Source organism: Boleophthalmus pectinirostris, unplaced genomic scaffold, assembly GCF_026225935.1.
Source record: "Boleophthalmus pectinirostris isolate CB_2022bp ecotype Guang Dong unplaced genomic scaffold, ASM2622593v1 HiC_scaffold_2, whole genome shotgun sequence".
NCBI classification, from domain to species: domain Eukaryota; kingdom Metazoa; phylum Chordata; class Actinopteri; order Gobiiformes; family Gobiidae; genus Boleophthalmus; species Boleophthalmus pectinirostris.
Genome location: NW_026571152.1, coordinates 34,592,437 through 34,617,229, shown reverse-complemented (window position 1 = coordinate 34,617,229; position 24,793 = coordinate 34,592,437). Strand labels below are relative to the sequence as shown.

General features: G+C 37.8%; 3 protein-coding genes across 6 annotated transcripts; 2 read left to right on the top strand and 1 right to left on the bottom strand.

Moving 5' to 3' along the window:
- The first annotated feature begins 209 nt into the window (after positions 1 to 209).
- Positions 210 to 10,244, top strand: fnbp4 (formin binding protein 4). 4 transcript variants are annotated; one of them, XM_055155630.1, is made up of 17 exons: positions 210 to 400; positions 586 to 663; positions 1,127 to 1,251; positions 2,120 to 2,270; positions 2,369 to 2,516; positions 3,023 to 3,116; positions 3,195 to 3,536; positions 4,133 to 4,325; positions 4,864 to 4,973; positions 5,057 to 5,161; positions 5,701 to 5,834; positions 6,691 to 6,785; positions 7,561 to 7,823; positions 7,905 to 8,019; positions 9,322 to 9,491; positions 9,569 to 9,726; positions 9,818 to 10,244. In XM_055155630.1, the coding sequence occupies exons 1-17, from the start codon at positions 286 to 288 to the stop codon at positions 9,906 to 9,908; spliced, it is 2,487 nt and encodes an 828-aa protein (XP_055011605.1). In that variant the 5' UTR covers positions 210 to 285; the 3' UTR covers positions 9,909 to 10,244. The 4 variants fall into 4 exon arrangements, with proteins under 4 accessions (XP_055011605.1, XP_055011603.1, XP_055011607.1 ...); XM_055155628.1 differs by having other exon boundaries at positions 4,852 to 4,973; XM_055155632.1 differs by lacking the exon at positions 5,057 to 5,161.
- A 1,103-nt stretch (positions 10,245 to 11,347) lies between these two features.
- Positions 11,348 to 19,138, top strand: agbl2 (AGBL carboxypeptidase 2). The gene is made up of 22 exons (XM_055155995.1): positions 11,348 to 11,423; positions 11,698 to 11,869; positions 12,765 to 12,938; positions 13,006 to 13,113; positions 13,208 to 13,358; positions 13,423 to 13,678; positions 13,830 to 14,225; positions 14,304 to 14,446; positions 14,531 to 14,690; positions 14,775 to 14,901; positions 14,982 to 15,082; positions 15,155 to 15,264; positions 15,397 to 15,475; positions 15,537 to 15,635; positions 15,711 to 15,779; positions 15,868 to 15,957; positions 16,027 to 16,111; positions 16,387 to 16,524; positions 16,593 to 16,620; positions 16,852 to 17,027; positions 18,566 to 18,665; positions 18,779 to 19,138. The coding sequence occupies exons 2-22, from the start codon at positions 11,758 to 11,760 to the stop codon at positions 18,984 to 18,986; spliced, it is 2,910 nt and encodes a 969-aa protein (XP_055011970.1). The 5' UTR covers positions 11,348 to 11,423; positions 11,698 to 11,757; the 3' UTR covers positions 18,987 to 19,138.
- Positions 19,139 to 19,291: 153 nt separating this feature from the next.
- On the bottom strand, positions 19,292 to 24,193 carry tmem17 (transmembrane protein 17). Its single transcript, XM_020931160.2, has 5 exons — positions 24,011 to 24,193; positions 21,547 to 21,650; positions 21,341 to 21,454; positions 19,593 to 19,736; positions 19,292 to 19,496 (listed from the first exon to the last, which is right to left on the bottom strand). The coding sequence occupies exons 1-5, from the start codon at positions 24,123 to 24,125 to the stop codon at positions 19,419 to 19,421; spliced, it is 555 nt and encodes a 184-aa protein (XP_020786819.1). The 5' UTR covers positions 24,126 to 24,193; the 3' UTR covers positions 19,292 to 19,418.
- Between the last annotated feature and the right edge of the window lie 600 nt (positions 24,194 to 24,793).

The following is a 24,793-nucleotide window of genomic DNA, read 5'->3' as shown; positions in this document are numbered from 1 at the left end:
AGTTGGTTCATGAATGTATTTTTGTTTTTATTTTTCTTCACAACTGTGTTGTTGTTTTTTTCTTACTAGGTTTGGATGTGATCTTTGTATGGTGCCTTTTTGTTTGTATCTGAGATTTGAAGTATTAAAAAAAAAAAAAAAAAAAAAAAAAAAAAACGCTGATAGAACATGACCACGTGACAGCGCGACTCGGAAGTTTATTAACGCTCTTTGTGGCTGCGGCTAAGGCTAAACGCAGCCGTTGCTACTGTGACGGCTCCACACCAGGCCGTCTGATTCATAATAATGGGGAAGAAGAATCGTTTTACCGGTGGAGCAGCCGGTCGGAGGACTATATTACAACTTTCACCGCCCGGTTCTCGAGGTGTGAGCACCGGCGAAGCGCACTCGGGATCCGAAGGTAAAGATTTAGCTTCTCCTTAGCGCATGGTGGCTATAAAAAGCTAACCCCGCATCGGCTGAAATGACCATGTAGTTTGTGTGCAATATGAATAATACCTGCATCCCTTCATTCAAGCATGTGTTTTTGTTTTAGGTGGATTTTAATAACGCACACAAGTATTTTAACGCAGTTTCTCTTTGCAGATGAACAAGACGGGGATGCGCCCAAGTTCCCACGAGACAGACACTCCAAAACAAAGGCCCCCGCGGTCAGGGCCACAGGTACATACACGTCTGTGGATAAGACCCCCCTCCTGTCACGTGTTTTTGCTGTTTTGAATCATGTCTAGGGTGATCAGACTTTCAAAAACAAAAACTGGGTGGGACATCCTCTGTTTGTGGTGGTTGGTAATAATAAAATTGTGAAATAAGCGCGTTAATAAGGGAAATTGTTATACAGAGACCATTCATGACTTATATGAGTCAGTATAGTCAAATTTTCACAATGTTTTGGTCATTTTTAAGCAGCTTTTCTGTATATTACTTAAACAAAGGACAATTTATGCCTCGCTTTATGGTTTTTTTTGGTCGAAAATAGACCTGGGACATTTCTTGTATAAAACTGGGACTAATCAATGGTTTTGGATAAATCAGCTGAGACAGGGAACTCAGGGCTCAAAACTGGGACTGTCCCAGGTAAATAGGGATGTCTAGTCGCCCTAATCATGTGTGTTGCTGTGCACAGAGGGTTTGTCTTTGCTCGGTGCGTATGAGGACAGCGATGACGATGATGCTGTAGAACGGGCCCCTGTGACTTCTCAACACAACCAGTCTGCGGACATTGACAGTACTTTGGCGGATTTTATGGCTGTAAGTACAATAATCTATACGAATATGTATGCAGTATCAAAATGTATCACAAAATATCAGTAGACCCACTTTTATTCTCTGGCTTTTAACACTACATGAGTTGTATGGTCCTGTGTCTTTTTATTTTGTATTATTTTATTAGTTTTATTTATTTATTGCTATTCTTTGGGTTTGCTCTTATTTTATTTTACTGGTTTTATTGTTTCAAGACTAGTATGATAAAATCTGAGCATTTATTTTATTTTTTTTAGTATATTTTATATTTTATTATTATTGTTGTTATTACTATGTTTTTGTGCAGCATTTTGGGAACTACTTGTATATGTAATGTGCTATATAAGTAAAGTGGATTGAATAGTAGAGAAGTACAAGTTTTAGACAGTTTGTAAATAATCTTACTTTAAAGGTCCTAATATTATGTAAAATTGACTCTTGAGCTTTTAGCTATGTTAAAAACTTGTGCTTGGTTTCTTTCACACATGTTTGAGAAACCCTTTATTATTAGTCTCTCTACATCTACAAAGATTAAAATGGTCTGTTCCACGTAGTTTCAGTTTCAGTTGCAGGTGTTTCAAGCTTTTACCCTTTAGTTCAGTAGAGATTTACAAATCCAGGGCTGAAATCATCCACGTGATTCTAGTGAAGGTGTATGGAGTTTAAAAACACAGTAGAGCGCTTCCTGTATTTCCACATTACATCACAAAATGGAACAGTATTTTCCATTTGAGAGAAGAACTCGGCATGAATATTCAAGACTTGTGTGTAAAACATGTGTGAATGAAATAAAACTTGATGAGGAAACAACATTTTAACATAGAGAACAAAATGGCGTGATATGGGCCCTTTAAATTGTAATGTATTTTCACAGGAAATCGACGCAATAACGACCCAGCCAACCGCAGAGGGTGGGACATCAACACCACCAACTGAGAATAGTACTCAGAAAGCTGATGGTACAGAAGCACAACCAAGTACAGATGCTGCTTTTGAATACAATACTCAGGACTCGTTAGCTGGAGGTAATTTCCTTTATCTTATTCCTAGCGCTAGAATATTTCTGAATGCCAGCTGTCACCAACTGACATGTTTGCACACTGAAATGATTTACTGTTTACAGTGGGAGTTGAAATGGGAGACTGGCAAGAGGTATGGGACGACAACTCTGGCTGTTACTACTATTGGAACACCGTGACAAATGAAGTGTCTTGGGAGTTGCCTCATTACTTGGCTGATCAAGTTCAAAGTCTTGGAAAACATACAGCCAGGTAAATCTAACATGACTATTTTGGATGTGATATATGGAGCCTGCAAATGTAGTATTATTTTTAAATCAGACCTATTACCCAGATCGACTTTTTAGAGTTAGAGTTGTTTCCTCTCACCATTTACGCACCCGAAGTTGTTGTATTTGGAGTAATTTGTGCATGTTACATGCAGAATTTTGCAGCGTTGCATAGTCATTTTGTTACAAATGAGAAAAAAATGTATGGCTCCCTAGTGTGATGTGCAGTTTTATCCACTGAAGCTGTCTACTTTTTGTTGTGATGACGTTTCCAGCGATGCCAGCTCCCTCCCATTGGGTACCACATTTTTCTAACGCAAAGTCAAGGGATTTGTTTCTTTTCTTAAGTTGTTTTAGATTAACATTGTAGTTTAAAATTTGCAAACTATTACATAATGAGTCATGAGTGTCATTGATTATTGCTGTATAGCAGGCTCAAGCACAATAGGTCTTCTTTAAACTTTTCTTGTTTTTTTGTTTTTCTCGTAGCTCTGATGTCAATGGTAACGGCACAGTTAATGATGATCACCATATGGAGGAAACAGCCACTAAAGACACTACGTTGATAGAGACTAAAGTGCAGGTAGGATTGGTTTTAAATGTTTTAATAATTATACTGAGTTTTCATGTAGATGTTCAAATTGTAATTTTTATTTTACAGAAAGAAGTTATTGAAAGTGTTGTGGCCCTTGCCAATGAAGAGGAAGAGCGTTGTGGAGTTGCTGCTTCTCTTTTAGGTCCTTTAATTCCCTCTGAAGTAAAAGAGGCAGAGGAAAAGTGGAGAAAGAGACTTCTTAAAGGTTTAGATGAGACGGAACAGTCTTTGGATTCTGATGGAGAAGGTGCACGTTCTATAGACTCGCCTTCTGCGCCATTACTGGACCAAGACTCTGCTCTCAGTGAGAAAGACGTGTCAGTCAAGAAACAGTCGACAGATAACTCAGACGCTGAAGGGCCCGAGGAGGATACCGTGGAGCTGGAGTTGGCCCTTGAGCGAAAAAAAGTGAGTCTATAAATCCTTTAAACTCTTATGTCATCAGAATGTTCAAAGTTATGTAATGGAGGCAACTGGAGGCAAAGTGAAGCAGACATAATGACAGATCTAAATGGTAATGGTTTTACAACATTATAACAAAAATAAACTACAATTTTGAATTTCCAAGGTAGCGATATTAGTTTATTTGCATCTCTGTTAAGAAGTATGGAAAAATACAATTACAAATACAACTTTTCTGTGAGGACTTGTCTAGTAAAACCTTAAAATCTGGATTTTTTTCCTTTGTCAAAAATGTTGTGTTTAATCGCAGTCCCTTCTTAAATAAAAAAAATAAGATAAAACATAAGTGTAAATGTTTTTAAAGTGGGCTCTGATATCGCTTACATGTATCCAAGTGGTTTTCATTTGCCAAATTTCCTTGGATTTTTCGTATGTTGCAATATTCTAAAGTTAACTTCAGTTTTCTCTTTAAAATAACATTATGTTCCACTTCACATATGCCTCCAGCTGCCTCCTTTACAGAATTTCAGAAGGTTTTATTTACACATTTTAAAGAGTCAATAGTCAATTATTGTTAAATGATTATAATGTATCATTCTCAGGCTGAATTGAGAGCCCTTGAAGATGGCGATGGAAGCGCTGGTGGTTCTAGTCCTTGTTCTGAGGCCAGTCAAGATGCCACAAACTCTGGGAGCACTTTGTTCAAAAAGAAACGATGGAAAACCGTCTTCCCTGCTGCTCTCAGCCCAGACGCCAACAGCAGAAGCTCTAACGCACCAGAAAGCACAGACACAGGTATCCACAGTTTGAGCTGAAGTATTAATAAATCACATATAGGCCTGTTACAATAATTACTACACTGACTTACAGTTCAAAATATGAAAGCTGGAACAATACATTTTGGAGCTCAGTATTTATCTTAGGTATATTTTCTTTGCAAAAGTGGGGAGTTGTTATTTTAGTTGTGATACAATAAGATTTGAGCTGTAGAGAATTTAATTGAAATGTTCGTATCATCTTGCTCTACGAGATCCTAGTGTTTTTATTTTGACATTTTGTCCATAAATGAATTCCTATTTCGAATATGGAACTCTGCTAGCCTCAATGAGATTCATTTGACTGGAGCTGAACACGATGGGTGACATCACATTCCCTTAGTCCACTTCTTTATACAGTGTCATTGCTTTTTAATAATACTGTCTATTTAAAAATTTATTACTGGGATTATCCTGCTTCATTTTCATTGTGTCAGTTGCATAAAATGGTTTTAATACTATGATTTATTACACAACATGATGTAAGCTTCCTATTTGTCTTTCATCTCCATCAAAAGTCGTTGATGGTGCTGTGCAGGGAGAAGAGAAAGAAATGGAGACTAACAATCCTGAGGACAATGATGCCGAAAATCCAACTAAAGAAGAAGTGGAAACACCAGAGCTCAAGGTTGAAAAATAATATATTTCAGAAAATTACAATAGCATGTACGCAGGTCTATTGGACTGAATGTTCATACAGAGTTATTATAGTTTCAGATAGGAGAACTTGCCAACACCTTAACCAGCAAGATGGAGTTTCTAGGGATAAATAAGAAAACTATCTCAAATTTTCAACTTCTTCTTCTGCAAACAGAGGTAAGAAGATATCGTATAACTGTGTATTTCAGATTATATATCTGAAAATATTCTAAATATCCAAAATTTTCTGATCTGTTATAATGTTGGTTCATCATCAAAAACATACGTGGAGTTGTGTTTATCATGTGGTAAGACAAGAAGTGCCCTGTTGTGTTTTTAAATCCAAATAATAATTAATAATTTATTTATCTGGATGATTTTAGCCCCAGAATTATCATTCTCTACTGAACTAAAAATAAAAGGAGCTGTTAACTTGAAAACTACCACTTCATTACACCACAAGGTATAACAGAGCATTTTGAGCTTTGCAGAAGTAGACGGTCTATTAATAAAGAGTTACTCAGATATGTGTGAGGGGAAACAAAAAACAACTCCATGTATATTTTTGATGAGGTAACAACCTTACCTACCAATCTTACTCACAAGAGTCAATTTTGCGTAATAAAGGACCTTTAATAAATTATTTCTGTGGTTCATTTTTACATTATCAGTGCCTTCATGCTGTATTTCTTTTGTTTTTCCTCTGACTTTCACAGACTAGGATCGCTGACTGGAGGGAGGGTGCTCTGAATGGGATGTATCTCCGGCGCAGGCTGCAAGAAGCTGCCGAACACATAAAATATTACGAACTTAACGCCACACCTAAAGGCTGGTCCTGCCACTGGGACAGGTACGCGCTCCTTACCTTTCACACCTTTAACCCCCTCGTCCCCAAAGTCTTACCTGTGACTACAGCTGCTTCACTGCAGAAACTGATGACTTTTACATGACTTGGGGAGAAGCTTAACAAGTCTGAACGGATCAAAAGCAAATCAGAAAACTACATCACGTTTGATGTAGTCCGGGCAGTTTGACCTACAAATATTTGGGCATCCAGTTTGGGCCAGCCTGCATTTTGATAAATGCATGTCACAGATGGGAGCTCCCTAGAACAGACTTTAAGAAGGCGTTTGTAGACTCATTCTGGTTCCAGTAGACATCTTGGTAAAAGGGAGGGGTTATACTAGGAAGGCTGGTGGCCTGGGAGCGCTTTGCATTTTACAGGACTTCAGCCCCAGATTGCGCTGCACACAGAACGATACCGAGGAAACAACCAGTCTGATGGAACAAATAAAAGGTGAAGATGGAGCTATGACGGGATCCCAGCAGGTCAGACCATCTCTTTCATGTTTTATACGATTCAACAAATGCTTTATTATGGTAATGTGTGATCTGTGTGATTTATTTTGTTATTCACTGTTCTTTCTTCTTCTCCTGGAAAAAGTAGTTGCCCAAAAGCTGGGGGCAACCGTGATATGAAGGGGTTTTTAAATACTTTCAGGCCCTTTTCTTTGGTAAACCAGATATGTTTGGTGAAAGCAATAAAGTACATTGCTTAGATAATCCATCTTGGAGGCAAAAGTTGAACTTTTTTTGGCTTTTGGCTATTTGTCTCCATCTAAACATCCCAAGGTATCATGCCATTCAATCAGTTGTGATTTCAGTTTCTAAGACCTTTCCCTTTTATCTCTGTTGTCCCACTCTAGAGAACACAGGCGGTATTTTTATCTGAACGAGCGGACGGGTGCATCACAGTGGGACTTTCCAACAGAGGAGGACAAGGGAGAGGATGCCAAAGGAGGTCAGTCTTCACACTTCAGGCAACAATAGGACACACAAGTTACTATTTTTAGGGGCCCATATTACATTATTTTCTGATTTATGTTGTTTCCTCATCACAAACACAGCTGGAGTTGTGTTTTTGTTTCATTCACACATGTTTAACACACAAACCCTGCGTATTTAAACTCTTAGACTCTATTTAGAGTTCCGTTCTCAAACTGAAAATGCTCTGTGCCACCTTGTGATGTGGAAAAGTTCTGTGTTTTTTAAACCCCGTACACCATCACTACTGCAACTGCAACATTATTTATAATGCACTTTAAAAAGTGCTACAGAACATAATTAAATAATTTTAAAAAACAATAAAAACACTAAAACAACATATGACTAAAAACAGAATTTAATAAATACAGTCTAATTAAATGTTAACATCTCAAAATCTGTCAAAAGCCAAAGTGAACTTCACTGGAATCATTTGGGTGATTTCAGCCCTGGAATTGCCAATCTCAACAGAACAAAAGGTAAAGGGTAACTGTTAACTTGGAAACTACCACCATATGACATCACAAGGTGGAGCAGAGCATTTGGAGCTTTAAAGACATAGACAAACTAATAAACCACAATTACTCAAACATGTGTGACTTAACAAAATACACCTCCTGGTATGTTTTTAAGAGCATTACATCATTCTAACATGGTGTAAAGCTCATAAAAGTCCATTCTGTGTAATATATCTCCTTTATCTGTTGAGTTTTACTTTTGTAACTAAACTTGAAGCTTTTGTCTGTAAACAGGATCATCTGCTGCTAAACCCAGCACACAGTGGACCTCATCCCAGCCTCCTCTTCCAAGTAGCCCACCGCCCCCCCTCTTCAGCAGTTCTCCGCCCCCACCACTGCCCCCAGACTCTCCACCCACGCCCCCCCCTCTGCCCGACAGCGACTCAGAGATCATGGAGGTGGAAATGGAGATGGATGACGATGACGGGGAACCTCCAGCCCCTGGCACAGAAGAGGACAATGGGCCTCCTCTACCACCGGGCATCACCAACACACGGGTACTGAAGAAGTTGTACTGTTTTAGTTTTGGACTAAGCGCAAAATGCACTCATGTATTTTATTTCTTTTTGTTTAAATAGGTTGTAGAGTCAAGTGCCTTTGGGAGGACTCTCAAACGCAAAGCTGGCCAGTCGAGTAAAACTGTTACGATTGGAAGTAATCCCATTCGTTACACTCAGCCTATTGCAAGTGCAGGTACGTTTACAGCATGGATTTAAAACCATTAAAAATGCACTATGTCACTTTAGTGATCGTCTATGTAGATCAAGGGTGTCCAAACTGGCCCTCAGACCAACATTTAATGGCCCTCAGGCCTCCTGCTGATATGACCGTGATCAGAGGCTTTAATTTTGACACCACATTTTAGTAAGTCTGCCACTGAAACCTCAATCGCATCTCATTGCACTGTGATACAAAATGTCTGTTTTCAAGCTTTATTAAAGATATGGTGGCTCTGTCAAAACTATGTAAAATGCACCCATTTCGATTATCCTCTGTATAAACCCCCGCTCTTTTACCCTGGTTCATCAGCCGGTTTCACTTCGTGGAAACAAACTGACCTCGCAGCATTAGGATTTGTTTACTTGATGGTAGACAGGTCGTTTTTTTATTTCAACAGTCACTGCTATTTTGTCATGACATATGTAATGTGCCAAATCCCATTGGAAGAACGGCAGTAACGTCTTCCCCTTGATAAATTCATCGAACATCCTCTTTGTTCCAGCTTTAAATCCTCAATCTCAGGAATCGTTGACAACACAGAATGTATGTCTCCGTCTACATCCATCTCGACCACTTTGTTACTGTTGTGCTGTACCACAAAAGGGACCCAGACAGACGCTTGAGTTTAACGTCATGGCTTCACAGCTCTTCGCTTATTGGCCGGTGCGCGGTCTACAACTTCCGGGGTTTTTGCAAACAGTGTATTCTGATTCCTGACCTAGTCACTGGAGAAAAATGAAATTGAGCAGAGGCACAAGGTGGCGCCAGCCTGGCTTCTGCTCTTTGGCCCTCTGCTTTGAATATGCTTCAAGATGGCCCTTGGTTAAAAAAGCTTGGACACCCCTGATGTAGATCTTATTGTTTTGCAATGTTTCACTGTATGGCATCACCTGGAACTTGGCCTGGGCCTGCCATACGGTGGGATATTCTAGGCAAAAACGTCTGTAACTTGTCAGATGGAGAGTTCGCTCCCTATTTCAAAGAGTAAGCAAGGCAAGTCGGTATAGCACAATTTGTACACAAAGTTATTCAAAGTGCTTTACAGAATAATACATTAAATCACAATACAAACAAATCAAAGCATAAATAATCAACATAAAATTAACAGGAGAGAGACATTAAATGAGAGAGAAGAGTGCAGAATGAAAAATGAAAACCTTTCAGACATATGCCCATCTAAACAGAACTGTTTTGAGTAACTTTTACCTTTTTATTTCTAATTTCATTCATGCCTTTAGAGTAGTCAAGTTCAAAATTATTTCTTCTTCTCTACAGCTCCCATAATGCCAGTGACTGCTTATTGGGGTGTGCCAGCTGTTCCTCTAGTGCCTTCTGAACCGCCTATGCCACCACAGCCTCCACTGCCACCACTGCCCCCACCCCAACCCCCCTCAGAACCTCCTCCACCCAAACCCACAGAGAAAATCAAAAAGACCAAAACTAAGGTAATGTCCACTGTCGAAGTCTGTCTTTAAAACGCTATTGCAGAAATTATTGCATCTTTTTCTCCTTCTCTCTGCAGTCAAAGAAAGTAAAAACCAAAATGCCATCTTTGGTGAAAAAGTGGCAGAGTATACAGAAAGAACTCGATGAGGAGGAGAAAAGCAGCTCCAGTGATGAAGACCGAGACCTGCTCAACAAGAAAAGTATAGAAGAATGGAAGTATCAGCAGCTAATGACGTACGGCACCACTTTGTCCAGCCATACCTCAGTCATTAAGATGTGTTTATTTATTTTTTATTAATTATGTACTGTGTTCTTTTTATTTTAGGGGCAAGGCTTCGAAAAATGCCAACTTTGAAGCTATTCCAGACAACTGGCGGGAACGAATAAAAAAACGGAAGATGATGAACAGTACATAACACTTAATCCAACGTGTCTGCCTTATTAAGTTAACATCTATTTAAACTAAAGATGCATTATCTCCTTGGCCATGAGATCAATTCCCACTAGGACCTGTTGTGGCTGAATGTTTGTTTGAGAAGTTAAGATTGTTGTGCCATAAGATCATCGTCATGTACTGCTCATTACATCAACTTATCACCAAACTCCAGAGACATTTGTGTATTTTCGGGGACACTTTTTCAACTGTGTATATATCTGTATCATTTTGTGATTATAAACAATGTTATGGAATGTGAGGGAACATTATATGTACATTTTTGTATTTAAAATGTTATTAAACGTGTTTTTCCAAATTTTGCTTTTTAACATATGGTGATGTGCGTTCCTCTCTAAATGATGGCACTTTAAAAAACTATAATCACCTGTTCTGTTTGCAGGTACATTTTGACATTCTCTAAGGCAGGGGTCTCCAACCTTTTTCCTTTGGAGAGCTACCTTTCCAAAACGCTACTAATTTTAGAGGTCACAAGAAATGGAGTATAATAAAGTGCCGCGGCAAGCCTTAAATGAGGTACAGTTAGATACTTGTAAAACAAACCATTATCCATTTATTAGTCAGGTAGCAAAAAAAAACATGTATAATGGTAATAGGCATTTAATCAATAAAATTTTACATATTCAGGACAATACATGTAATTCAGAAATCCCTTAGCAAGTTACCAGTATCTTCTGAGCTACAGGTTGGAGACTCCTGCTAAGGGCTTACACAGGCCAAATCATAGACTGTATAAAAGAAGAGTCATATTTATGGTCTATATAGCCAAATCCTATCTACACAGGTATCTGACTGCTTAGGGTTAGACAAGAAAATAATGAAAAATCAACATTCTATGGTAATTGACACCACATTCAAGGGGTCTATAATATTTACACTATCAGTCAAAAGTTTGGACATACCATCTCATTAATTTTTTTTTCTTTATTTACTGCTTTCTATCTTTTATATACATACAGAAGAATTTTGTAGTAAAGGAAAAAAGTGAAATAACAACAAAAGGTGACTACTTTGAGGATTCGAATATGAAATATACATATTTTTGAAAAGTAGACTTATTTAACTTTTTATAATTCTTACTTAATATATTTATGTCTGCTGTGTGTAATGTATATACAATTTAGAAAATAATAAAAATAAAAAAATATATTGAATGGGATGGTGTGTCCAAACTTTTGGCTGGTAGTGTATTTTAAATGCAGAGTCAGATTTCTAAAATGTGAATTTTGTTTATTTGTAACGACGAGGTTCAGCATTTGACTTTGACATGCTAATTGGGGAAATAGAGGTCCCAATGATCATGAGAATAGTTGAGATTTTAATAAAACAGGATAGAAATATGAAATATCCGTGATAATGTTCCGTAAAAGGGCAAGTGTGGTTTCCCCGGGGTGTTATGGTTGCTAGGTAACGGCTGGTGGTGGTTGGTTCCTGAAGAGTTTGCACATGTGAGGGTTTTGTGGAGTCTGATTCATGTGTAAGTAAACCTGTAATCTTTTATTTAAATGTTCTTAAAGCTAAATGTTACGTGTTAAACCGAACTGCAGTAAGAGCTACGAAAAAAGTAATAATCATGTTAAAAACTCACTGTTTAGCTAACTTGGCTAACAAATGAAGCTATCCTTGTTGTGTGAAAACAACAGCTTAGATAGTTTTAGTTATTTCTTTAGCTATCTTACATTTTGGTTTCTGATAGTTGTGAAATAATTAAGTATTTGCGGTTGAACTGTAAATAATGTCACTTTCCACAGGCGTAAATAGTGACAATATGAATCATCCCTGTTTACACGAGTGAAGGAGCCTGTTGTGTTATGGCCTCATCTTTGATCAGAAACTGGTGGAATTCCTACCAAATGGAGAGACTGACCTCCAATGACTCCAACACCGAGGAAGAAGAGGAGGAAGAAACTGGGAGAAGACCACGTAAGAAAAGTTTGACATCATTTGGATTTATGTGCTCCCAATAGAATGTACAATGTGGACTTCGACTTAGATTTAAAGGTACTTTATTGATCCACAAGGGAAATTATTTGGACACCGTAGCTCACACATCACAATATAATATAATAACAAAGCGAAAAAATATATAAATGGTAATAATAAATTCTAAATAAGTAGCAAAAAAGATAGCAAGAGACAGGTGTCACATAAGGCAATTAATTATGTAAATGTGTATGTACAAGTCAAACTAAAATAGAAAGATAAATAATAAAATATAAAATCTCAGCGGTCATAGGAAGAAAATGCAACAATTATATGATTATTGACAGGACATAGGGCTATCCATTATATATGAGTGAGCTGTAGGACTACTATGTACTTTATTATTTGGGCTTTGTGTGTTTGTTCCTGTGGAGATGTAATAATATAGCTTTGCCTAATGTGTTCCACAGTATGGCATTAATCAAATCTATTTCTATGAAGAGAAACTGGTTCCATCGTCAGACCAAGCTACAGGTCAGATTTGTGAAAAGGCTCACAGTTAGAGTGCATCTTTATTTATTTTTATCATTACTAAAATACTGTTGCATAATAGGTTAACTTAATATTATACTGTGGAACATTACAGGCAAAGTCAGTGGTGGACCCTTCACCGTAAAAGTTCCATAGTGCACCTTTAGGTAAAAGAGCACTATACACATTGTAACTGAGGAATCTCCACTGCAGGGTCATAATATATTAAAGAAGCTCTTTTGTTTACAAACAGTCTGTGGCTGGATAATCGGCTTTAAATGAACAACACTCCCTGTGTTATTCAGTGATGATGAAACATTTAGTGCTGCTCTGTGTTAATAAAGGAATATTCGATTTGATTTAGTGTCCATGGACCTAAACCAGGCTCTGAAGACGAGACAGCTCATTATAAACTTTGATGGAAACCGACCTATTTTGAGTCTCAGAGCTCCGCTGGATTTGGTTCACTTCCCGTCTATTGTCTGTCCCCGCTGGCCCATAGAGTGTGAAGTCATTGAAGACGTCATTCATCATATAGGTACATCAATATGTTTAAGACTATAATCACTATATTGCATTTACACATGTCTTTTATTGCTTTTTAGAATGGGACCCCCCACAGCCTGAACCTTTTTACCAATACACAGGCAGTGAGAGAATGCCTCAGCCAAGTGGAGAAGAGAATGGGAAAGTGGTGTACAGCGTGGGTCATGGTGAGATAACTTTTTATGAATGTTTGTAGATTTAAATATAGATTTATTCATTTAAATGGATTTAATTTTTTATTAATTTACTTTTTTTGTCTAGCAACTAAGCATCCGTTTTTTACCTGCTCACGTGTTGGGGGAAGCCCAGCCCCCAAGAAGAACGCAACTTGTTTTGAAATTAAAAAAACTGATCATGTTCTTGAATTTGAGTCCCGTTTTGAAAGTGGAAACCTCCAGAGGGCTGTTCAAGTGTGAGTTTCATCATTTACGCCAAGCACAGTTTCTAATTAATTCATAATGCTCTTTTTTGTTTAGGGGCCCATTTGACTATGAGCTGACCATCCGCTGTGACCTGTACACCAAAAAACACACACAGTGGTTTTACTTTAGAGTCAGAAACATGAAGGCTGGGGCCAAGTACCGCTTCACCATCGTAAACCTGATGAAGAGCAACAGCCTGTACAATTATGGCATGAAGCCGCTCCTGTATTCTGAAAGAGCTGCAAAAGAGAATGGGGTCGGATGGCAAAGGACTGGCTTCAACATCAGATATTACCGCAACTGCAGTCAGGTGGGTGAAGTACACACATGGTGAAGCCTAAAAGGAGAATGTTTTCGCATGAATATTTTTGTTGTTGCAATTTGAATAGAGTTAGGGTTGGGTTCACTTGCCATATTTGCCAAACCTTTGAGATTTTTTATGCATTCATTACATTTCTCAGAATACAAATGAGAGCGACACCAAAGCCCTGTACTGCCTCACCTGGAGTCTCCAGTTCCCTTTCGAATCAGACACCTGTTTTGTGTCCCACTGTTACCCCTACACATATTCTCGGCTTCAAAACTACCTGCAGCGGGTTTCATCCAATGAGAGCGTTGCCTCCTACTGTAAGCTCCGGATCCTTTGTCACAGCCTTGCAGGGAACGCCGTGTATGCGATGACAATCACGTCTCAGGGGGAGAGTAAGAGTGAAGGAACAGCCAAAAGAACAGTGGTGGTGACAGCGCGAGTGCACCCAGGGGAGACAAACGGGTCCTGGATGATGGAGGGATTCCTGGACTTTCTGCTTGGTAACTCAGCAGATGCTCAGTTATTGAGAGATACCTTTGTTTTTAAGGTGAGGGATTTATGTTATTGTAAATACTTGGTGTTTCTATTAAGATTTGGCTTCTAATTTTTTTCAATGCCCTCAAAGATTGTGCCAATGCTTAACCCAGATGGTGTCATTGTGGGCAATTACCGCTGTTCTCTGGCAGGTAGAGACTTGAATAGAAATTACAAAACGATACTCAAGGATGCTTTCCCCTGTGTCTGGCACACTCGAAGGATGGTGGAGAAGTAAGAAACTGTCACATATAGTGTAGAGGTGTCAATAATACAATAATACAAGTTTTTTATTATTCCTAATATTTTTCTCTTCAGACTTCTGACGGAGACTGATGTCATCCTTTACTGTGACTTTCACGGCCACAACCGTAAAAACAATGTTTTTATGTACGGATGTAACAGCAGAAGTGACGCTTCAACAAATCTTAATGAGAGAGTTTTTCCCCTAATGATGAGTAAAAATGCCAGTAACAAGGTAATGACCGATTTTAATTTTACCAGTGTAAGTGAATAAATATAGTGGTACTGTTTCACGCACAACTTTAACTTTGATGCTCAGTTTTCTTTTAAAAGCTGCAAGTTCCGGGTCCAGAAAAGCAAAGAGGGAACTGGACGCATCGTCATGTGGAGACTTGGAATCCGAAACAGCTACACCCTGGAGGCTACCTTTGGGGGCTCCACTTTGGGTCAGTTTAACTTTTCCAAACACAGTATTAGATTGACACTGGAGGGAGACACTCAGATCCAGCTCCCTTTCTCTGGACAGGAGACAGAAGAGGAACGCATTTCAGCACTCGAGACCTCAAGACACTAGGCTTTAACTTCTGTGACACTTTACTGGACTTCTGTGATCCTGACCCCTCCAAGGTGAAGCGTCTCATCTCATTTTACAATAACCGCTTTTAGTTCAGATCCTTGCTGACTGTGTCGTTTTCTCAGGCCAATTATTGCTTGACAGAGCTGGCGGCACAGTTGGTCAAACAGGTGAAAGAGAGACTGGGAAAAGATTTGACGGATTCAAACTTGACCGTTTCTGACCTCGAAACCAGGTATTTATACCTGGATATACCATAATCTACCTTTCGTACCCCCTCTTAACTCTATTCTACCCAATGCATGTTTGTTCATCTGATATAGTGTATTCAGATTTTTAACTAAACAGTAATACATTTCTTTTTTAGCACCAGTGGATCTAATAGCACTGATTCAGATGGACCCCCAGTGCATTTACTTAACCGACCGAACGCTAGTGTCCAAAAGGTATTTAAATATTCATATGATATTTTGTTCTTATGTAAAACGTACCTCTTTTGCGCTGCAGAGTGTTCTAAAGGAGAGGAAGAAATGTTTGAAGAGTCGTAAGGAAAGGGACAGATTGCGTTCAGAGCCAAAGGTCCAGGAGAGTGACAGCAAAGATCTGGTACAAATAGTTTTCAACATACACTGTCATTCTCTTATGTACCACAGTGTTTTACTGGGATTATTGGTTCTACAGGTCTCCAGCCAGCTACTTGAGAATACAACCAAAGCAAAACTTGTAATCAGGGACAAAAAGAGTAACCATGTAAGTATTAAAACGGTAGTAAAGGAAAAGTGAGGTGGGCTATTTTACACTTTTGATTTATTTTGTTAATCACATATTTTTGCTTCAGCCTTCGAGAAAAGCTGTTACCCCTCCTGCAAACACTCACCCAGGCGAAATAAGCCAGGTGACTCTGTGGCAGGGCTCAAAACCTGTAACGGTACGAATTAACCAAAAGTGAATGTTTGTTATAATTTATGAAGCATTTTTATACATTTATTTATTTTAGAATGACTGTTTGGATAACGTAAAGGTTTCATGTGCATATGAGAAAAGAAGTTGTCCCCATCTCAACACATGTTCAACAGTCACGGGTAAGAAATGAAAAAAAAGCACAAAAAACAAGCTTTAAAGGTCCTATATTACACAGAATTGACTCTTGTGAGCTTTAAAGCATGTTTAAATGTTGTTAACTCCTCAAAAACATATCTGGAGTTGTGATTTGTTCATGTTGTTCACACATTTGAGCGACCTTTTATTATTAGTCTGTCTACATCTCAAAAGCTCAAAATGCTCTCAGCGTAATATTGGGCCTCTAACACACATTCTGACATTTCGTATTCTGAACTTGCTTTGTTTTTTGTGAAAGAAATTGGCCAATGGAGGAGCTCTTCACAATTTTTCCATCTAAGCGCCATTCTTCCGCCACAAACTGATTTTAGACCAAGCATCCAGCAGCATTACCCGATACCCCGACAGCGTTTAGTTACCTATAAAGTTGCCAGAGGTCTGTTACAAAATGAAGACAAATTATTTTTAAAAAGTATTGTTTTCTAATGCTGTCATTTGTTTCAGGACTGTCTACTATACCAGTACCAGACAGGTAAAAAATTTAAGTTAAAATGCACAATGATGTATACTGTGAGTTCTTGGGTTTCGATAATCATTGAAAATACCAGGTACAGCAGTTTGTGGAACCTTTTGGATATTTCCTGGTAAAGTACAATGCTATCAATAGGAAAATCTGGCCCTTGCACCTCATCATCACATCCTAGAATCTGAAAACTACCGTTTACATTAGCATCACTGTGGTTTCATGTGGTTGTGTCTGAAGGGCTGCCAGAGGATTAATCTTCAGGATGGTTCCCAATATTCCCGATAGAGGACTGCTGACAAGTTTATCCGGAGTAAAGCTCAACCACATCTATAAAGATCCAGCTGTACATGAGAGAAAGACCATCTCCCAAACCGCTGTGAGAGAAAGAACACAACAGGAGCAGCTGGAAGAAGGTGAGTCAAAGCTAAAGCTTCAGCATCAATATGACAGGGGAAAATGTGTTCATCTAAATGGGCAGGACTTGTCTTCTTTTTAAAATGTAAAATACCAGCATAAAAGACTGTTAATTCATTAAATCCTTAATCAGGGGTGTCGTGGATAATTATCCTTTTAAATAACAGACATCCGTTGAAGCGACAAAAATACAAGTTTATTTAATATCTTTGCAAAGAGAGGCAGAGGACAAGTCTGTTCAATGCAGGATTGTAACTCTGTCTGAGCTAGCATCAGACTCACAAAACATATATAGGAGGGTCTAAACAAGTATTATCAAAAGAAAGGAAACATCTGCACCTGTGCTGGGTCATGATGCCCCAAAACATACGCAAGGACAGTTACTCACTGATATGAGGAGAGCAGCTCTCAGTAAAACAGTATATAAAACACAATGAAAACTGTGAATAACTGCACGTAGTAGCAAAACTGTATTTTCCCATTACAGGGGTCTTCAACCTTTTTCCTCCGGTGAGCTACCTTTACAAAAAGAAAATACCAAAGAACTACTAATTTTAGCGGTAGGGCGACCAGATTTTCAAAATTCTAAACTGGGACACACCTGGGTTGAGATGTTTGGTATAAATAAAATTGTAAAAAAAGAGTGTGCAACATAACCTGAGAGACTTAGGACACTTAATTTTTTTCATTTCTTTACTGTTGGCTAGGATCTGATTAGTCAAATATTGTGATAGTCCTGGTTTAGACCTGATGTGGTCCTGGTTTAGTCTTAATTTGGTCCTGGCTTAGATGAAATTGGTCAAAAATAGGGACACCTGGGACATTTCTTCTATAAAACTGGGACAAATCACTGGTTTTGTATAAATTTGATGGGACAGGGGACACAGGGCTCAAAACTGAGACTGTCCTGGGTAAATAGGGACGTCTGGTCTCCCTATTTAGTGGTTACAAGAAACTGAGTATAGGAAAGTCTTAGATGGGGAACAGCTAGATATACTTATAAAACAAAACTTTTATCCATTTATTAGTGCACAAATTTAGGTAGTAATTAGTTTGTTTAATTAGTTAATTCAGAAATCCCTTGGTGAGCTACTTGAAAGAGGATGGAGAGCTACTGGTGGCTCTCGAGCTACAGTTTGGAGACTCCTGTCCTACCTAGAAAATGTATACCAAGTGAAATTTTATCTCTGTGGGTAGGTCCCAGGCATACTACATACTGTTGTTGTGTCCTTGAACAAAACACTTTCACCTGCCTTGCCTACTGTATCTATGTACAGCGTTTTATGAATTAATGTGTGGTGTGAGGAATTGAAATCAAAATATCAAGTAATCAGTAATCAAGTCTATTTTTGAATACATTTTGTCAGTGAAACTCAAGCCTTGTGTGTTAAGTGGTCCTTATTTACTCACCACATTTTAGAGGGCAGGTTCCACAGCGTTGGAGTGACCTCTGCCTGCTCCATTCAGAATTACAGCTCAAAGTGGAAATGAATTTACACTGATATTTGTTGTTTTTCTTTGTCTCATATTTCAACAGGTTTGTCCCTACTTAAATGTAAACCCTACATAGATCTCAGAGGCCCTAACCTGATTTCCAAAACTTTTCTTGAGCCTTTGCAGAAGAGCACAGACAAAGGGTAAATAATATCTCATGTATTTCACACTAAACTCTTGTCTTTTCTTTCTTTGTGCATAAACCCAACTTCCTTCAGGAAATGCACACAATTTCTAACCCTTGTTTCTGTTTCAGACAAAATAAAGAGGTTTCCAGGAACAAAACAGCGCTGCACAATGTACTTCCGGCAAAGACCATAACTGAACTTCCACTTTCACAAATCTCTGGTCTTCAGTCAGGGGACAAAGTAAAACGCACTTCCATTTCTGAAAGGAAAGACCTAAAACCTGTCACTGCAGAACTAAACACAGATTCAAGACCATTGCAATCTGCACCACCATAACACAAAAATAATTTAATCTAAAGTATATGTTATTTAATTAAACATTTGTTACATCCTCTTTGAATACATTACATTGTGGTTTTATGGGAATTTAATTTAATCTCATTTTACTTTTGTACACTGTCTGCAATAGAAAGTAAAAGGTAATTGGATGTGTTTTTCGTATTATTTTAGATCTAATTTTGCTTTCTCGTGTCAAAAAAATCTGTTTCTAAGATTTGAAAACACTCAGGTGAACAGGAAAACACAATTTAAAAGTGGGTTGCCATTATTAGAATAGAATTAACTCCTGCCCCTGAACAAAATAAGTTTTTCGTTTTATTTTGCACACATACAAAAAACTCTGATACAAAATTTAATTCATACACTCAACATCACATACTGCATTTTCTACATTTACATTAAGGCAACATATTTAGCAGGGTTAATAGTTCAGTTGAATTGTCTGAGATGAAACTGGCTCTCCGTGTGTCTGACGAGGTCCTGGAGTGCGATGAAACCAGCAAGAGCCTTGATCAAAAAAAGCAGAAAATAGATACAGTCATCCAAATCATGAGGAATATATGAACAGTGTTAATTAAAATACTACAGAAAACAGTGTCCTACCTGTGTTAGTATAAATATGGAAAGAACTATATGAACTCCTCTTTCCAGTGGTTGTATTAGAATCGCTTCGTTAAAAAGTTGGAAGAGAATCAAGGGCAGCTGCAGCAGAATACTCAACAGCCAAAAACCTGCCAACTCTGGAACCTTTCACAAAAAACACACAATAAAGACTTGCAATGTAATAAACTTATTATAAAGGCATTTTTGTGCTTCTGAACAAGGCCTGACACGATAATTACTATATTAACTTAGTGTTGAGTTTGTGAAAGCTGGGACAATGTTTGTAATAGTTCTTTCTTTCAATTCTTTGTAATAGTTGGGAAATTTTGGGTTATTTTTTTGATAAAAGGTTGGATAAATCACTTTTATGACTTATTACTAGCTGAAATATTGTGATATCGTATCGTCAAATTCTTACAATAATATCGTGGGCTGTCACAATATATTAAATTACAAATTCCTTCGCTTAAATGCATATTTTATAGTAGCAACAGCTTATAAACTTTGGGAACTACATATCCCATGATTCATTTCAGCACAGGCAACATGAAGTTATATGTTTTTTACTTGAATTCTTTGGATTATGATGGTAATAATTCACACCAAAACCTTGTCAGGGTATTTTAAAAGCAAAAAAGTGTCCGATCTACAATTATATAGCCTCTCCAAGATATCGCAATAAATATCATACCGTGAGATGCATATCCTGATAATGTCATACGGAGAGATTTGGATATCGTTACATGCCTACTTATTACAGATACAAACTAAGTACTAAAGTGTTTCATTCTGCTGTTTACATTGTGCAGCTCATAATTTAAAGGTGCACTGTGTAACTTAATTGATGAAGGTCTATCACGTGCATGTTTCTATGTCATTACTTTGCTTGGAATGTTCCGTAGTATGACATTAAACAGCTCTATTTTACATTTTTTTTCAAGTACAGGTGGTTTTAGAGCTCAAAATTATCTAGAAAAACAGACCCTCTGACTGTGAGTGGGATTGCCTCTCCACAGATCTGACCTATAACTTCACCTGGTTTGGTCTCCATGAAGACCAAAAGGTTTAATACCGTACTGTGAAATAAGGCTGTGCAATTAAATTAATTTTGATCGTGATTTCAATTTGTGTGTCAAAGCATCTCCAAACTCATATGAGCTTAACAAAGTCTATTTTGGGATATTTTTGATATAAATAAGTATATTTATTTTATTTTATATAGAGATTGTAGAACAGCTGGGTATATAGTTTATTTTATGTTTTTTTATGCCTTATTTCATGTTCAAAGCATATTTTATTCATTTTATGTTTTATACATCGCAAAACTGCTCTAAGGTACATAGCTGTAGCCTATATTTATTTTCAATTTGAAAGTTTTGTGTAAATTATCAATTACAAAGTGTTTTTTGAGAGAGAAATGCTGAATAAATGCATTGTGTAACTGAAAAATAATCATATGAATGATTTTTTTTCCACAATCGAGCAGCCGTACTGTGAAACATTCCAGAAAAAGCAATAACATCTCCAGGAGAAAAGGATCTGACGGATTCTCCACCAAAAAAGTTACACAATGCACCTTTAACAATAAGAACAATATCGTAAATTTAGAATCGTTTTTGTGGTTTAAATCTGCTCTTGGTTTATTGTGTCAGAGGCATGATTTAGTTTAAGTACTATCATTTCTCGTCTATATTTTCTTACATATCGCACACCAAAATTTGTTATCATGACAGGCTTTACTTCTGTACCTTTTCTTGCAGGTTTCCAGAGTAACCCAGATACAGACGAATGGCTTCAATACAAGTCATTACAATGAGAATAGTCACCAGGATGAACTTGTAGTATTCTGACAAAGAGGGATACTGAAAAAAAAAAATCACATTAAGATACAGTAAGTTTAAGCAATTCCTCTTTCCTCTTCATTGGATAGCAATATTTTTCAAAGGAACATTACCTTGAGATTCAGCATTACAATTTCACTGATCCACCAAAACGGAAAGAACCACATGTTAAAATACAGGGACATTTGGAGCTGGAGACTGGACAGAACCCGTTCATCTGAAAAAAGAGCCAGAAAAGGATATTAAAAGAATAGACAGTAACCATATTAAAGGTCCTATGTTAAGCAAAATTGACTCTTGACATGTTAGAACACTTTTACATCGTCAAAAACATACTCAGAATTGTGTTTTGATTCATTCACATGTCTAAGTCTGTCTACATCCAAAGCTCAAAATGCTCTGTCCCACCTTGTTATGTCATGAAGCGGTAGTTAACAGTATAGATTAAGGTCTGAAATGTTCCAAATTATTCTAGTCCAAATGAGTGTAGTGAAGTGTATGGAGTTTTAAAACACAGTGAAGACCATATATACTGTATAATGTATAAAATAGACGATGTATACAGTGTACGGGTGGAACAGAGTGTTTTCTAGGGGTTCGATTCAGTGATATACTGTGATACTACATTGCGCAACCCTTGATCGATTCAAAATGTGTCCAAATCGATATTTTCACAAAAATTCCAGAGTTACATTTACTGCTCTCATGATTTAATAATTTAATTTAATGTGTGAATATGAATATTGAATATATGTGAATAGGGATGTAACAATAACCGAAATATCGTAATATCGTATCGTCAGAGTTCTCAGAATAATATTGTGGATCATCACAATATATCGAATTACAAGTCTCTTTGTTTAAATTAAGAGTTATGGTGCAGCAATAGCTAAAAAAAAAAAGCCAGAGGGACCTACATAGACCATGATCCTTTGCTCCATTTTAGTGCAGACTACAAGAAGAAATAGTAGTTCGAAGTGTCAGAATAATTTTATTATCCCATATTTGCTAAATACTTGTGTGATATTCTATGCCTATGAGTTAACCATTTATGTACTACAATTCTTTGATTTATAATGTACCAATCACTTGTATGAAAATGAATAACCTCTTTGTGTTTGACAACTGTGTGCAGTGACCTATCGCTCTTGTGAACCTCGAGATGATTCCTCACATGAAGCCAACTCCCACTGTCACACATGCAAGAGTTATGATGGTGTCTGACCATACCTAAGGCACCTCCTGATTGTTAATCATGTTTTATGTGTTTATACTATGCATAGCTTCATCAGTTTCTTATTATGTCTTTACTGTTTCCCCTTCCCCTTGAGAATTATCATTCTGTAACTAGGGCCTCCTAATGAAATAAAAAGAGGAGAGCGGCCTTGAGGCATCAGAACGTGTGGAGACTGTTGGTTTTGATGCCCACTCTCTGCCCGTTCTCCTCGCGAGTAAAACTGAATTAATCTCTTGTCTTTCTTCTTGTCTTCAATGTTTAGGCAAACCTAACACTAAGCACTTCTAAATCTTAGTTCTTTGGATTAAGTCTTATCAAGGCATTTTAAGAGGAAAAAGCACCATATTAACAGTTTTAGCTCTTGAGCCTCCAGAAAAAAATCACAATAAATATTGTACCGTGAGATGTATATCGTGAAAATATTGTACCGAGAGATTTAGATATTGTTACATCCCGAATTATGACCCTCCCCACCATATATATCGTACCGTGAGGTTCATACCGTGACAATATCATATCATGAGACTTGGATATCGTTAACAACTCAATTTGTGAAGGTGTACATGACTATATTATTAGAAGTAATTATTGAGAAATCGCAATATATTGTCCTTTGTTTTAGTACTGAGATATATCAGGATATATTGTATCATGTAGTAGTAGTAGTAGTAGTAGTAGTAGTAGTAGTAGTAGTATTTTATTCAGTCATTTTGCAGCACTACAAAACAAAACAAATCATAGAATACAATCCCATAGATCATGACCGAAAGGGTTTAGGCTGAAGTAAAAAGTACTTATAAAGCCTAACCCTATTAAACAATGACAATGTGGTAATAGAGGAAGTGCTCCACTGTGTTTTTAAATTTCATACACCTTCACTAGAATAATTTGGATGATTTCAGCCCTAGAATTGCTCATCTCTACAGAACTAAAGGTAAACAGTAGCTGTAAACTTGAAAAGTACCGCTTCATGACATCACAAGGTGGAACAGAGTATTTTGAGCTTTGGAGATGTAGACACCAATAATAGTTGGTGGCTGCTATGATGCCAGACTCATGGCAATGCACACCCTTAGTATTTTCTGTTTGAGGGTAGAAGAAATATGCAAGGTTTGTGTGTTAATCAGGTCTAAATGAAACAAAACACAACTCCAGGTCTGTTAATGATGAGGAAACCACATTATAATATACAGTAGATCAGAAAATAGCGTAATAGCCCTTTAAGATCTAGTTAGGTTACAACATAGACAATATAAAGGTTGCGTTACAGTGCATTTGCTGGAGATACTGTGCTGTGTTGTGTTGTGCTAACTGTGCTAACTCCTCTGCTCGGTCTTTACCGTTTAGCAGAAAAGGCTCGGGGTCTTTCGTGGCGGCGGGGCTCCGGTTTGGGTCAAATAAAACATTTCGAGAAAAGTCTTCCAGGCGTTTTCTCAGGGTCTCTGGTAACTCCATTGTGGATTTTGTACGGAGAGTCCGTTCAGCAGCACAGATGCGGACATGGCTGAAAAACGCTCCGCCTTTTTTCCCTTTCTCTCCCAGTGGGCTCCGTCTCCATGGTTACCAAACAAACCTACGCCCCCTCCTCGTGCGTTTCTGAGCTTTGGCTCCAAACTGGGTTTGTGGTGGTTGGTAATAATAAAATTGTGAAACGAGTGCGTAATTAAGGGAAATTGTTCTGCACTTGGTCCATTCATGACTAGCATGAGTCAGTATAATCACATTGTCTTTGTGTTTTGGTAATTTTTAAGCAAATTTTCTGTATTTTACCTAAATAAATGACAATTTATGCCTCTCTTCACTGTTGACAGGTATCAAATTGGTCAAAAATAGGGACACCTGAGACATTTCTTGTATAAAACTGGGATAAATCACTGGTTTTGGATAAATCTGCTGGGACAGGAGACACAGGGCTCAAAACTGGGACTGTCCCGGGTAAATAGGGACGTCTGGTAACCCTAGGTCTATATAAAGTCATTAGAAACTGTGGGACGAACAGATGGATTATTACGCCTGTGTGATGAACTGACGGGATGAACGTTTTCATTATTGCAAATTATTTGTTTTTATTTATTAGTTCGCAAAATCCTCCATGCATTTGCAAAAGCGCCAGCTCAGTATCC